This window comes from Macrotis lagotis, chromosome X (assembly GCF_037893015.1).
Source record: "Macrotis lagotis isolate mMagLag1 chromosome X, bilby.v1.9.chrom.fasta, whole genome shotgun sequence".
Taxonomy (NCBI): Eukaryota; Metazoa; Chordata; class Mammalia; order Peramelemorphia; family Peramelidae; genus Macrotis; species Macrotis lagotis.
Window position 1 is genome coordinate 654,536,900 of NC_133666.1, and position 15,793 is coordinate 654,552,692.

General features: G+C 42.6%; 1 protein-coding gene and 1 long non-coding RNA gene across 4 annotated transcripts in view; one reads left to right on the plus strand and one right to left on the minus strand.

Annotated features, from left to right (window-relative positions):
* The window catches only part of MYO1F (myosin IF), a 54,385-nt gene that overhangs the window by 2,951 nt on the left and 35,641 nt on the right, over positions 1-15,793 (minus strand). For 2 of the 3 annotated variants that reach the window (XM_074205054.1, XM_074205056.1), the window contains 12 exons: positions 13,924-14,009; positions 13,400-13,481; positions 10,987-11,093; positions 10,647-10,745; positions 10,233-10,377; positions 8,549-8,663; positions 8,262-8,431; positions 7,203-7,348; positions 5,174-5,320; positions 4,203-4,351; positions 3,877-3,954; positions 20-212 (listed from right to left, as the gene is read on the minus strand). In XM_074205054.1, the coding sequence (XP_074061155.1) occupies positions 20-212; positions 3,877-3,954; positions 4,203-4,351; positions 5,174-5,320; positions 7,203-7,348; positions 8,262-8,431; positions 8,549-8,663; positions 10,233-10,377; positions 10,647-10,745; positions 10,987-11,093; positions 13,400-13,481; positions 13,924-14,009 (1,517 nt within the window). The remainder of the gene's footprint in view (positions 1-19; positions 213-3,876; positions 3,955-4,202; positions 4,352-5,173; positions 5,321-7,202; positions 7,349-8,261; positions 8,432-8,548; positions 8,664-10,232; positions 10,378-10,646; positions 10,746-10,986; positions 11,094-13,399; positions 13,482-13,923; positions 14,010-15,793) is intronic. The other variant, XM_074205055.1, reaches the window with a different exon arrangement.
* LOC141501246 (uncharacterized) lies at positions 45-14,507 on the plus strand. The gene is made up of 4 exons (XR_012472179.1): positions 45-400; positions 8,421-8,504; positions 13,987-14,074; positions 14,364-14,507. It is a non-coding gene; the product is annotated as an uncharacterized LOC141501246 (long non-coding RNA).

Below are 15,793 nucleotides of genomic sequence, written 5' to 3' on the forward strand. Positions count from 1 at the left end.
GAGTAACCTTCGAACCTACCCTGCCATCCCTTGATCGGGAACATTGAGGAACTCCATGTTGTGCTCAGAGGGTGGTCGTTTGTGAGGCCGTCGGCTACTCCCCAAAGCTGTTGCGGGAGGACCCCGTGACCTTGGGCCACTCCCCATCGACATCTGCTGCAAGGGTGAGGGACCACTTTGGCCCATATGGGGTGTCCTATTCTGAACTGGCCCTGCAAAAAGAGAAGGTACAAGGGGCAGTGAATAGGAATAGAAATGTGGGAAACTATGGCATCACTGGATGTGATAAACAGGACTCCAGGCCACAAAACACACATTTTGGAGACATTCAGCCCCATGGGTACATGAGACAACTTTTGAAGATTTGAGTAATAGGACAAAAACTTCAAGTTAGAAGAAGGTAAGAATCATGTGGTTGTTCATCCTTCATTCTTAGAAGAGACCAATGACATTATAAAGGTGACTGACTTTGATTTGAGTGAATTGAATTGAAGTGAGCCACCCTCTCTCCTCCAGGGTCATCGAAAGTCCAGTGGCAAAGCAAAATCCAGACAACCTGTGATGGCCTAGGATGCACCTTGGCTGTTCTAAATTAAGTTCTTTCACAGCTCTGTCTGAGGCAATGACTATTTGATGATTAAGGGCTGCATAAGAATGGATACAAAAGTTTGCCTTCGCAAAAGAATCAGTTTATTTCTTCTTTCACAACCCTAGGAATATGGAAATAGATGTTTTATGTGATTGCACATTGACAACCTCATCAAATCATTTATAATTTTAGGGAGAGGGAGTGAAAAATTTTTTGAACTCAAATTTTAAAAAAAAATTTAAAAATTGTAATGTTGAAACTTGTTTTTGAATGTAACTGGAGGAAAATAAAATACAGTAATAAAGAAACTTTTTTTAAAAATTGTCTTTATGTGTAATTAGCGAACTTATTTTTTTAAAACCCTAAATGTTCCTTTGTCTTGAAAAATTCTTAATAATGACTTATTGCCTGAATGACTGACTCTCAGGTTCTTCCTTCTGGTTGATCATTGCTTCTCTCTTATTAATCATTAATTATTTCTTTTCAGTAACAAAAATCCATCTTCTCTCTCATTTCCCTCTAACTTGAAAAAAGGAGAAAAACAAAGCCCTTGTAACCAACATGCATGATCAAGAGCAATACAATCTTGCATTAGAAATGTCCTGGTATTATATTTAGCTATATAAATATTTGATCTGATCATGACTTTTCACTCATAGAGAGCACATGTAGAGTAGCAAACCAGCATGGAGTTGTCATTGGAGTCATGAAGACCCAGGTCATCTCTGTGACCCTGGGTAAGTCATTTAACATCTCAATATCCCAAGTAAAAACCCCCTCTAATTTGCATTAGAGTTTAGGCATGGATCTACATTATTAGAGATAATTTCTTCACTGGGAATATCTCATTATGTTGAAGGAGAAATATTAGGGAATTATTTATCTGACTTTTCCTGTACTATTAAGGAAATATTAACTGTGCTTGGATGGCATTTTCTGGGGGGCCTTTAACTTCCTCCCCTCTTGTTTAGCCTCTTATGAAAGGTAAATCTACTGAGATAAATTGGAGCAACCTCAGTTCCTTTCTCCCCACCCACCTTCACCTTTCTAGCATGTAGTCTGCCAAGGTGTATGCCTGACCCCAAATACCAGTCACATTCAGGGTGCTGGTCATTTCTTTTTTTTTTTAGGGTTTTTTTTTTTTGTAAGGCAAATGGGGTTAAGTGGCTTGCCCAAGGCCACACAGCTCGGTAATTATTAAGTGTCTGAGACTGGATTTGAACCCAGGTACTCCTGACTCTAGGGCGGGTGCTGCACCACCTAGCCACCCCCTGTTGGTCATTTCTTGACCCCTCCCCCTTGTTCTTCCCCCCACTAATGGTGGACTGGGCTCCTTAAAAACTCTCTCTTTTCTGTTATGTGCTGATCTCTGTTGCTACCTTGCAGCCATATTCCTCTTCTTTATGCTTTGCCTCCTACTTTGTGTTGCTACTCCTAACCCTTATTTTCTTAGTTCACTATTTCTACCAAAAGCTCACTTTTGTTACCTTGCTGCCTCCCTAAAGAACTCTGTGAATTAATCTGTAATTTTTTCAGTAACCTGTGAGTCAAAATTTATGGCTTTTTCTTAGACTCCTGAATCAGAGTCTTGTGACTTCTTCACTTATAAACAAACCCCAATGGTCTTTGCAAGCCCCCTCCCCTAAGGGTGCCTATTACTAAAATTTTAGGTCTGGTCCAAAAATAAGATACAATTGCCATTTTTTTAATCAGGCCCTATACTTAATACATGTTGGGTTGAAGGTGAATTATTATTATTTCCATCATCAACAGTGGAGATAATGGAAATGATGCTGAAAAGTTTGGAAGTAAGGAATAGAGAAGAGGATGCTTCCAGTAGATGGCCTCTATTTCCTTGGCCTATATCATTGCCTTCCTTAGAGGCTCAAGAGCCACATTCTTCCAAGGGAATTTTTTAGAGCCTTTGCTTTGTTGTTGCTAGTTATGTGTTTGATGCTTTATGTACTACTTGTGACAGGTCACCTGACCTCTCTAAGTCAGCATTCCCTCAACTATAAAGTAATTATCTTAAAAATATTCACACTTTTAGGTGTGTTGGGAAGAAAAATTGATCAAGTTTTCCTTTGTAACTTTCAGCAGCTCTAGAAGAGGATGATGATTGTTTTATTTTGTTTTTCAGTCCAAATCTGTGATTTTTATTGGTATAAGAAACTCAGGCATATTGTCTGGACCTTATAATCTTAGAAAGTTGTCTATTTCCTAGAGAAGTTAAATTATTTGCTCATGTGTTTCATAGTATGTGGCAGAGGTTCCTGATTAGGAGGTCAGCCCTGCCTCTATACTAGGTTATGCCAAACGGTATTATTATTATTACTATTATTAATATTGGTATGGCAAATAAAAAGGTGTCAGACTCCAATTCCATCTAACATTAGCTGAATGATCTTGGACAAATCTCTTGCCACCTGTAATCCTCAGTTTTCTCAGCTAGAAATTAGGGATGAGAGTATTAGTACTACCTAGCTCACAAGACTGTCATGAAGGAAGCAGCCTAGAAGCAGTTGAGTGAAATAGAAATGAGAATTTTCATTATTTTTATCTTTCCTGGATCTGGTCCACAAGGTCAAAATTTTTTTTAAAAAAGTACTTACTGGGGCCGCTAGGTGGCGCAGTGGCTAAGAGCACCGGCCCTGGAGTCAGGAGGACCTGAGTTCTAATTCGACCTCAGACACTTAATAATTATCTAGCTGTGTGACCTTGGGCAAGCCACTTAACCCCATTGCCTTGCAAAAAACAAAAAAAAAAAGTACTTATTTGTATGAGAGAAGGCAGTCTAACATGGTACAAAAAGTACTAATCTTGGAGTTTGGGAACCTACGTTCAAATCTATCATTTACTAAGTGACTTTAGGTTGATATCACTAGGGTTATGAAATAACCCTCTTTGGGTCTATGTTTTCTTATCTGTAAGATGAGATCAATGAACTTCACAATAGACTGGAATTTGGTTCAAATTTCAACTCTGCAACCAACTCTTTATATGACCATGTCACTAATTACTAATTTTCCTTGAACTTCCATTCCCCGATTTTGTAACATAATGGGGCTGGACTCAAGTATTCTTAGTTCTTTTCTGAGATTTTATTTGTCTTTGAGGAGAGAGTGAGGGTAAGAGGTGGAATAGTTGGTTTAGCAGCAGTTGGATAGATCCTGGGGAAAAGTCTGGTGTTAAGCCTGAGGGGTGACTTAAGAGGGAAGGAACTGAGACAGATATAGTTTGGATGATTCCCTGCCAAGATGAGATGGAAGAAGTCACAAGGTCCTCACCTCTGGAGGGAGCTGGGGCTGCTCTGACTGGTGCTGGCCTCCTCCTCTGGCCCTGGGAGAGTCCTTTCTTTGTAGGCTCTGCAAGGGAAGGACAGCAAGGGAAAAGAGTGCAGATCAAATCAAATGACTCAGGGTGATCTCTCCTCTTATTCTGACCTCCTTATGAGAAGGCAATGACTAAAACCCTGAGAATAGGACACTTCTCCCTATGACTCCTCTTCACCTTCTCCTTCTTCTCCCCAGACCCTGCACATCCCCTGCCTTCCAGATCCCTCTGCCTCTGCTTGGTCTGCTCCAGCCTCATCTCACTTCCCCCAGATACTCACTGGAGTTCTTAGGAAGCCCGTCACTAATGCTGACCATCAAGGTCTTGCCACTGGCTTTCAGGGTGGCCAATTCACCTGGACCTCGGGAAAAAGTGATGGTTCGGGATCCTCCTCCACCCCAACCTTCCTTCTTCACCCGGAACTGTAGTCTGAAGAAGGATGAAGGCATCAGGGATAGAGGTCCAAATTCTTCCACCCCTGACCCCAATCATCCTCCACTCTTCCTATGCCCTATGCTCCTTGTCACCTTCAGAGACCCAAGAGATGGAGAAGGGGAAGGGGGGGGGAGTGAATAAGCTTTTGTTACATGCCTACCATGTGTCATAATTATGCTTAGCACTTTATAAGGATTCTCTCATCTGATCCTCACAACAATCTTGGGAAATAAGTGCTTTTTTAAATCTAATTTTTCAGTTGAAGAAACTGAGACAAACAAAAGTTAAGTGACTTGCCCAGGGTCACACAGTAAGTAGCACATGTCTGAGGCTAGATTTGAACTCAAATCTTCTAGATTTCAAGTTCAGCCCTTTATTCACTGTACCATCCACATAGACATGGAATGATCAATGATGTAAAAGTCATTTTTCCTGGAAATTACTGTCCTCAGTGTTAATTCAGGGATAATGATGGCTTCTAAATTATAGTAAGGCTCAGATAAAGTGATAAGGGGGAAGGAAGAAATATTACTGTTATTATTATTATTATATTGTTATTATTGGTTTAGTGCTGGAAGAAGGGATATTAGAAGCCATCAAATTTAGTTCAGACTCCTATTTTGCAGATGAGGATACTGAGGCAAAAAGAGTTTATGTGATTTGCCCAAGGTCCTCCCAATTCCAGGTCTGATGCCCTCCCCATTATACCAAACCCCAACTGGGGCAGGGATTGGACAAGGTTATCTTTAGTGGTCCAGCATGGGTTCCAGAGGCACCCCCAACTACCCTACCCTCACCCCCCCCGGCCCTCCCTACGTGTCCTCGAAGGTCAGGGTCAGGGAGTTATGAGTGAGCTCTTGGAACCGCTTGCACAGGAGACTGATGAACTCTGTTTTGAAAACACTCTCCAGAAAGCTGTCTACTCCAACTTCATGGAGGACAAAGAAGTCATCCTGCCTGGTGCTGAAAGGAGACAGAAAGACATGGGAGTGAAGGGTATTGAAAGTCTGGGGGAGGGAAAGACATTAAGTAGTGAGATGTGCAGAAACGATTCCTGTCTTCCCAATGGCTGGGACTGTGGATTTACTTCAGCATGGTTTGGTTGAAGCAATACTGGATTGATTCAGGACCCCAGGGTTTGAACTCCTATTCTAACACCTCCCAGCTAGGTGACCTTCTCAGAACCTCCTTTTTGCCTTGGATAGAGTGAGGCTAATAACACTTCCACTGTCTTCCTTTCTTGGTAACTGTCAGGAAAGCTTTTCATAAACTTTCAATGGGAGCTGTGATTTTTGAAATTCTCTTTATTAATTATTATTCACAGAATCTAGAAACTAGAAGAGATAGCAGAAGCCATTGTAGTACAACCTAGACTGGACCAGTAATCCTCTTTGTAATGGACCTGACAGATGGTGGATCCATGGGGAGAACTAGCTCTCTCCATTATCAGAGGCGGATTTTTTATTATTTTTATTATTATTACTGTCATTGTTATCATTGTGCAGATCTATTATTGTTGTTATCGGTGTGTCCTATTATAGGGGACTGAGTGAATATTTCCCAGACCAGGGAATCAAGAAATCATCAGTCAATATTAATTATTAAGTACCTATTATAGGTATTGAACTAGGTGCTAAGGATATAAGATAAAAATCAAACAATTCCTACCCCAAAGACCTCCCATTCTATCAGAAGAGACAGGATTGGAATAGATAAATCAATACAAAATAGACAATGACTGATGGGTAGGGCTCAGATTCATCTAAGAATCTGTCTTGGTCTTGGTCTGATGTTAGTTAAATCTGTGAGTTTGAGCAGGTCCTCCCTGTCCCTATTTCCTTGTTCTGTCAAGGGAAGATGCTGGGCCAGCTGCCCTCTATCGTTCTTTCTATCTTGAACATTTTTCTGTGCTAACATATTCTCAGGTCTGTCCCTGATTTGTGTTCTAATTCAAATTCTGGGTCCTAATTCTATGTTTTAAGTTCTAATATGTCTTTCAGTTCTGAAATGTCATGTCCTAAGACTCCCTCCCAGCTCTGATATTTTCTGAGGTTCTTTCCAATTAGGACATTTGGTGTGGTATGTTCTATCCTGCTCTTATATTTAGTAACTTTGTAAGTGGGAGTGGAGAGAAGCCGGGAAGGGACTGCTTCCACAGGAGAGAAGGGAAACTTTCTGAGAGCAGGAGGGTTTTGTCTTTCTGTTTGCCTTCCTCACCCAGCTTACCTGGCACAGTGTCTGCTACTAGAAGGTTCTGAATCAGTGTTTATGGATTGATGGATTCCAGGGTAGAGCAAGAGAGGGGGAGGGAATCATAGAATAATTCTGAATTGTAAGGGATCTTAGAAAGATCATTGAGTTCAAGCCCCTCTTGAGATGAGAAAACTGATGCTATGAAAGTTTTGCCAAGGGTTACATAGGTAACAAGTGTCTGAGGCAGAATTGGAACCCAGATTTTCCTGGCTCCAAGTTCAGTGCTCTAGCCGTGCTACCAAAATGGGGAGAGGCAGAGAGATTATGGGATATGGTGGGAAAGAATCCTGGACTTGAAATCCAGAGAACTGGTTCAAATCTCGATTCTACTCTGGATTTGCAATGAGGAAGCTGAGGCAGACTCAAGATCACTCAACTAGAAAGTGTCTGAGGCTATAGTTGAACTCAGGTTTTCCTGACACCATGCCCAATTTTCTATCCATTGCGCCACTGGCTACCTCCAGAACTAGCCATTTTCTCCTTGTCTTAAGGCCTGATCTCTGGGCTACAGAAAGATCCCAGGTAGTAGAAAAAGAGATAAGACATATGGGTAAATGGATGAATGGATGGATTTCTGAACAGCTGAACTCACCTGAGAGAGACTCCTCGGAGGGCTTGGATTTCGATTTTCTTCTTTAGAACCTCTTGAATCTGTCCCTTCTCTGGGCCCTTCTTGACCTTTTCCCGTCCGATCACATACACATACTTAGGGGTCAGAATTAGGTCCCGCTTGATGGGCTGTGGGGAAGAACAGATATTGTTACACTGGATGTGGAAGTAGGAACCGGAAGGGGGTAAGGAAGTGCCAGGGGTTACCTGAGGACTATATGGAGGCCATTTAGAGAGAGACCTACCCCTGACATCTACAAGGCGGATGGCCATGGACAAGTTAGTTAACCCCCCTCAGCTTCAGTAATCTTATTTATAAAGTAGGGATATTAATACTTAAAGTCTCTGCCTCCTAGGATTGTTGTGGAGGAAAGGTTTCTTGTAATTCTTATGAAAAGTCCTGTATAAATGGGAGTTATTATTATTATGATGGGGGCCTCTGGATCTGGGAGAGTCAGGGTTAGGGGTTAAAAGTTCTTATGATCATAGAGCTAAAGCTTGAAGGAATTTTAGAGATCATTGAGTCAGATACACTCATCTTACAGATAAGAAAGTGACTTCCCCAAGGTCACAGAGGCTATAAGTGGTCTAGGATGGAGCTCAGGCCTTCTGTATTGGGGACGTCTGAACAGAGGACTACTTAGGGAGCAGGGTAAGTGGCATGCCTGAGTTTATAGGAATGTTGGGGGCTGAGACCTCTAGCTGGCCCTGGGGTATATCAGTGGCTCTGGATCTGAATGGGATTTTTTTTAGTTTAGTTTTTTTTTTTTGCTAGGCAAATGGGGTTAAGTGACTTGCCCAAGACCACACAGCTGGGTAATTACTAAGTGTCTGAGGTTGGATTTGAGCTCAGGTCCTCCTGACTCCAGGGCCGGTGCTCTATCCACTGCACCACCTAGCTGCCCCAGAATGAAATTTTTTGGGGGGTGGGGGCAAGTCACAATGAGTTCACCTGGATTTGGTGGTGAGCACTTGTGTTTTAGAGGTGGAAGACCTGGACTGATCCAGGTCTGGCTCAGGGTTTGAGCAGGACAGTCCTCACCTTGAAGCGCCGATCATACTTGGTGATGGAGTCTGCAAAGTCTACACGCTCACGCTTGGTCAGAAACTGGCGAAGCTCAGGCCTTGACTCCAGCCCCAGGTAATCACCCACAAAGTTTCTGTTGATGCTATTCCTTCTCCTTTCCTTCTTGTTTAACAGGATGTTGGAGGCTGTGGGAGGCCCATGATTCAAGATTTCAAGATTCTGTGCCCATAAGGCTCAGGGACCTCATTCCCCCATCCAGTGAGTGTCTTTCTATGTCTGTCCCCTCTTCTCCTGTGACTCACCTTCTTCCCTCATCTGTTCATATCTTCTCACGGCCACATGGCGCCTCCAGGCTTTTTGGATAGTACGGGCAAAACCATCAAACTTTCGTTCTCTCATTTCTTCCAGCAGAAAGAGCTTAAGGAGAGAGAGGCCAAGGGTTTGAGGGAATTGAGTGAGCAGCAATCCCAACCCAGACCTTCTCTCCCACCTAAGAAAAACCCATCTTCCCATCATGCAAGGGATCCAAGCTGGGATCCCCCTCTTTTTGCTTTGAACTATCTTATTCCTCTATCCTCCAAGCTGGTCACCTTCCCCTTTTTTCCCCTTTCCAAGCCTACTCAGTCCCCCATATAATCAAATGAGATAACATAAAAGCACTTTATAAATCTTAAAGTTAACTCTGTGGCTTAGTTGGTTAAACAGGAGTAAACAGGAGATCCTGAGTTCAAATCCCAGTGGGACCTTCCCTGTTTCTCAGCATCTATGTACAGTGCATAGAGTGTTAGATCTGGAGTCAGGAAGACTTGAGTTAAATCTAGATTCAGACATTTATTAGCTGTGTGACCCTAGGCAAGTCACATAACCCTGATTGCCATAGTTTCCTTATCTGCAAAATAAACTAAAGAAGGAGATGGCAAGTCACTCCAGTATCTTTGCCAAGAAAATCTGACTGAACAACAAAACGTTTATTATTATTACATTTAAGCCACACACATGAGATATAAATGGGTCACAAAGTTCTGTGTATATGCTGAGAAAAATAAGTATGTCAAATCTATAGTCCTATAAAAAGTCTAATTTCTTTTGGTTGTAAGAAATAGAATGTTATCTCACCATATGTTAATTATAAACTCAGGAAGACAAATGATTAGAATAGCCAGAAAACTTGTCCTGCCCTCATTATACTTCAAATCCAGGAGGAGATAACAATTCATCTTCATTTAGCCCAGATAGTATTGAATAGCATGATATTCTTTGGGGAGCAATGTACAGCCCAATATTGTGCAACCTAATAGTCAGGTAGGTCTCCAGGGAGGTTAATGATTTTCTTTATTCTTTGTTTATTGATAAATACTCCCTTCTCTTTCTTGGTCATCTTGGATAGATGGCCTCCTTCTACAGGTTTTCTCCATAAATCTTAGAGAATAAGCTTCATAAGTTTATTTAATAAGCTTTGCATATCATAGTATTTTCTCAAATTTCCTTTAGAGATGAGAGGCTCTATCTAACTCCCATTCCTAGTGTTTTGCTCATAGTGAGATATTAATAAGACTTTTCATTCATTAATTCATTATACAGTGCTGTGTATGTCCTAAATTTATTAAGGCTTACAGTACATGTAATCACCATTACGTATAATTACAAATTGGAGCTATGTCGTTTGCTCATGTATATGACTGTACATGAATTACAAAATGTTCACATATTCATTAGACTGTGAGCCACTTGGGAAGCAGGGACCACCTTTTGCCTCTTCTTAAAGCCCTCATTCTTAGTAGAGTTTCTGGTACATTATAGGTCCTTTATTAATGTTTATTGATTGACTGACTGACATAGATCACAATTAAAACACAATTCACATAACTGTAGGTCCCATGCATACAACTATCTCTCATACAAGTCAACAAGCATTCACGAAACAGCCACTGGAGACCAAATGTTGATCTATGGACTGAGACATACTTATCATATACACACACTTACCGACTCTGGGTTCTTGATGAAGACCTTAGAGCGCCCCATTTGGTACTGGTCAGAGTCCATGTTGACAGATTGGAGCAGATGCTGTACCCCCTGACGTTCATCACCACGCCACCGGGGCCACGTCTCTGGGGTCAGGATGGCATACCTGGTGGTGTGGGCATAAGGGTGGGGCTTGGCACTGAGACTGAGGGGTCACTTCTTCCTCTGGTCTGGTGAGCATCAGCCTTAACCTATTCCCCACCCCACCTGCATGGCATACTCATCCTTGACCATGAGGCAGGACACAGAGGATCATGGGTTGCAGGGTCTGGGACATCTACAACCCCATGTAGTGAATTAATAAATGAAAAAACATTTATGAAGACCTTACTATGGGCTACACGCTAGGAATGGGGGTTAGGGAGAGCCTCTCACCTTTGCAAAAACTTTGAGAAAACACGGCGGTATGCAAAGCCAGCTCTTCGGACACGAATATTTTCTTTCAGACCCAAATATTCTACCTGATGCTTCACCCTTGTATCAGGTTAGGAGAAAAGTCAGTATTCATAATGGCTCAATATGACTCATCTTGGGAGCTGGGCCATAGAAATGGTCAGGGGGATCAGTGAGGTCTGTTAGAGCAGGGTGGAAAGCCTCATCACTGAGGCAGGGAGTGAAGAGGATAAGGTCAGTGTATCATCGGTCATTGTGGGTCAAGACATTAGTGAAAATCGTGATAATTCTAGCAAGGGCAATGGCATAGAGGGTTACTCACCTGCTTTCCTCCCAATCATGGGGCCTTTTGGTCTCATTGGGTTTAATGCATCGAATGTAGTGGGGTGTGCACTTCTTCAAAGTATCCACCAGATCGTTGGCCTGCCTCTGAGAGAAAAGAGATAGAGGTGAGAGATTGGACCTAAGGCCTGTTTCCTCCCTTTCTTGCATGGGTCTCCATAGTGCTTACTGATACAACCCAGAAGATGATGAGGGAAAAAGACAGAGACATGGTTCATTGTCTTCCTCTGTTAGAATAGAAGCTTCCTGGGGGCAGGTCTTTCCTTCTGCTAGAATTGATATTCTCAGCACTTAACACAGTGACTGCCATATAGTAAACATTTAAATGCTTCTTGATTTGTCACAGGAGAACCACAGATTCATGGTATGAGACATAAAGAAACACGGGGAGAGAGAAACAGAGATGTGAGAGAGTACATGGAAGAGACAGATACCAAGTGGAGATGGGAAGAAATGTCCACTGTGTCTTTTATATGCAGGTCTCTCCCAAGGATATAGAAGACAAGTTCCCATTGAACACCAGACCTCAGCCCTGGCCCTGACTCACAGATTGACAAGTACAGGGGCCTTGGCACACTAGTACAGACAAGGCATGGGATGGAGACTAAGTCCCTACCCTAAGATCACACATGAAAGGGGAAAATCCCTTGTGGAGCATATGACAGGGGAAGCTTGAGTCTCAGTAATGAGGAAGAGCAAATACATTGCCTTCTGGGTATTAGTTCTGGCTACAGAGTAGATGAACCTTCACTTTCTGCTCCTTTCTGCTATGGTATACCCCTTTTCATGGCTGTGATTGGGCTACCCTTAAGTGAAAATCTAGAAAAGTTGGAGGCTTACCAAAGTGGGGTACAATCAAGTTAAAAATTAATTATTGTTGTTATTATTATATTAATATGAATAAGAATAATATTAAGTTTCAGTGCCCCAAATGAAGTCAGGGATGAAATCTTGCTATACAGAAGTGACTGGTGGTGTTGGTGACAATGTTCCCAAGTCAGGGGCTAGAAATACCAGGGGACCTGGGAGCGCTCTTGGACATCTCAGTTGACCCATATGACTAGCACTGGGATGACAGAATCCTGCAAGCCCTGAACAAGAATTCGCTTTGCAATACCCTTCACAAGAGAGCTCATCCACCCTTTCTTTGAAGGCCTCCTGAGATGGCCTAGTCCCCTTTCGATAACTCTCAGCGTTGCAAAGTTTTGCCTTTCATCACGCCTCCACCTGCTTCTTGAAAATGTCTACTTGTTGCTCTTCTTTCTTCACTTGAGGGCCAAGCAGAACAAAGCTACTCGCAGACAAATAGCGTAGTGGATAGAACATCTGAGCTTGGAGTCAGGAAGACCTGAGTTCAAATCCAGCCTCAGACATTATTAATTAGCTTTGTGACCCTGGGCAAGTCACTTAACCCCGTTTAACCTCCTTTTCCTTGAGTGTAAAATGGGGATAACAGATAACAATCCTACCAGGGTTATTGGGAGGATTGAATGAGATACTTGTAAAACTCTTAACTCATGTCTGACATAACAGGCACTTAACAGTTATTTATTCTCTTCCCTTTTCCTAATACTCCAGCTACGTGAAGGGACTTCAAATGCTTGAAGATAATTTTCTTTCTGCGCTATTCCTTCCTAGGTCCTCTCTTCTAGCTAAACATCTTTCAACCGATCCTAACGATACATGATCTAGAGGCTCCTCAACATCCTGGTACCTCCTCTTGATACTCTCTACCTTTTCAATGACCTTCCTAGGAGTTATGATCCTGGCGCTGGTACTAACTACCCAAAGGCAAATGACAAATTACACTAGCTACAGAATAGTTGGTGATCCCTTACTGTCTCTGAGCCTCAGTTTCTCCATCTATAAATTTGTGATAAAAAAAATACCGATCATACCTACCATTTAGGGCTGTTACGAAGTTAGAGGAGGAGATAAACTTCAGTTTTGCAAACATTGAAAGTTGTTATGAATGTTGCTTTCACTATTGTCATTAATTTTTTAAAATTTTCATATAAGGCAATAGGATTAAATGACTTGCCCAAGGCCACACAGCTAGGTAATTATTAAGTGTCTGAGGCCGGATTTGAACTCAGGTTCTCCTGACTCCAGGGCCAGTACTCTATCCACTGCGCCACTTAGCTGCCCCCACTATTGCCATTATTATTGAATGGGAGTTACCACTGATACCATTAACTTGGACAATTGGGAGCTGATTGCTTTGGTAAGGATAAGTGATTTCAGGCATGGCCGGTTGGTGGCCTGACTGGTGGTAGATCATGATCAACATGAGCAGAGAAAGTTAGACTCATAGAAATGAAGATAGAGACTTTGGGTTGGGGAGAGACATAGAATAGGGCCTGGATGAGAGAATAGGAGGTCCGAGTTCTTACCTTGATCTTAGAGCCTGCTGTGCTGGGTCGGCCCTTCTTTTCCGAGTCCAACCTCTCAGGGAAGAGCATTTGAATGAAGGCACTGTGGGGGTAACATGTGGACTTGGGGCATCTCCCAGAGCTGGGAGAAGGTTTCCATTCAGTCCCTGACTCATTGGTGTAATCTTGTGCAAATCCTTTACCTGCTCTGGGCTACGGTTTTCTCCTCTGATGAGTATGTGGTTTGAATGACATGATTTTTTAAGCTTCATTCAGGTTTTGAGTTTTTATGAATGTAAGAAAGGCCAAATAGCCTTTCCCTAGCGCCCTGTTCCTTCTGACCTCTCCCCATCTTTTGCCCTGGTTCCCTGTCCCTGTTCTCTTCCCCGCTATTCCCAAGGTCTCAACTTTTTTTTCTAGCTCCTTGTCCTTTCCCGCCACCCCACACACCAGTTTCAGGCTTCGGCCTTGCCAGCTCCCTGTCTCCCCATCCCCACAGTCCTCCATCTGTCTTGGTCCCCACAGCTGCCCCCCCTCCCACTCACTGTTCACTGCTCTGCATGAGCTCGATGAGATCTGAGAAGAGTACATCTCGATTTCGTTCACAGAAACCATTGACATCATAGGAGACCTGAGCAAGGAAGAGGCAGGGGAAGACCTGAGCAAGGAGGGCAGCCCTGGAGATCCCTGACATAGGTGAAGTTGGAGAATCCTAGAGAAGGGGGAAGGCTCTGAGGCCTCTGGATTTCCAGAACATGAGGAGTTTCAGTGGAAAGATAGGTCCCTGGGAGATGAAGGAGGGGGATAGGAGTCTCCTTGATGTGGTCCTACAACTGGGGCAGGGAGACAAATCTGGGAGAGCACACGCTGTCCCTAGGCCAGGAAGATCCTCCCATTTCTCTAGCCCTCTACAGATTACAAAGCAATTCTCTCACAGCCCCGTGCAAGAGGTAATGGTGCAATTCCTATTTCCTTTATTTTACAGAAGAGGAAGTTGAGACCCAGACCAGACAGCGGAAGTCATCAGGCCAGGGTTACTATAACTGGTGAATGTCAGCCTGGCCCTCTGACTCTATCACACCGTTTTGCCTTTTTCAAAATAATAGAAAACACTCCCAAAGAGCATAAAGAACACTTTCCTCATCATGGCCTTTGGAAGTCATTGATGACAGATATTCCATTTTACAGATGAGCAAACTGAGGCACAGAGAGGTCAGATGACTTGTATCATGTCACATAGGGCTTGAATTAGGATCTTTTCTGATTCCAAATCCAACTGTTGTTCTGACATTCTACCCTGCTGGGGATTATAGGCCTGCAGTGGGCCGGGCAATGGGGTGAAGGGCATAATCCAATCCAAATGGAACTGATTTTGCCAAAATATTTATTAAGGGAGGGGCCAGGTGGTGCAGCACCAACCCCGGGAGGACCTGAGTTCCAATATTTATTAAGCATTTACTTAGAAGGAGGAAACAGTATTATGATACAGGGACTAGAGTTCTGGCCTCAGAGCTAAGAAGGACTCAAATCTGTTTTCTCAAGTGGATCTAGCATGCAAGTCATTGAGCTTCTCAATAATAGAGGAAATTGTCTAAGACAGTTCCAGAGAGGGTGACAATCTGGGACAAGAGGTCTTTGCCTGGGACTCCTCCACATCAGTGACATCACAAGTCTAGTCCCTGTCCCCATTCTTAGACTAGATTTTTTATAGTCTGTAATAATGGTTAAAGAGAAAGACTTGCTTTCAAGCCCCAAATCTTACACTAGGCTGTCTGTCTCTCAAGGGCTGCTCTGATTTGGTAAAAAAATTTGAATCTAGGAGGTTTTTTAGAAAAAGAAACTCACAGGCTAAGTCTCTAACCCTAAGTACAAAGCACTGTGCTACTGGGAAGCCACAGACAAAACAATAAAATATCCCTATTCTTTTTTTTTTTTTTTTTACAAATTGAAAATCATTTTTATTGATAGTGAAAATGAAAGCCAAATGGGGGGAAGTTCAGCTTTCTCTGTCATCTGTTACCACTACACCATCTGCTCTGATCCAACATGTTTCTTCTTATTTTTAATTGGAGCTTTTTTTAGCTGTATAGTCATCTTCTTAAAAAATTTTAAAATATTTTATTTATTTCTTTTCCCAACCACATGCAAAGATTGTTTTCAATAATCATTTTTACAAGGTTTTGAATTTGACATTTTTCTCCTTTCCTTTCTTCCCTGACAGAAAGCAATCTAATATAGGTTATATGTGTGTAACTGTTTTAAAACAGATATCCAAAAATGTCCCTCTTCAAAAGGCTTACTTTGTATTGGAAAGGGGGACTGTGGGTAGGCAACTCAGCTACCTTGGATGGTTTAACTGTGGAGACTGGGGGAGAACCAGGTAGAATGGGAGGGGTGATATACTGGGGGCTAGAC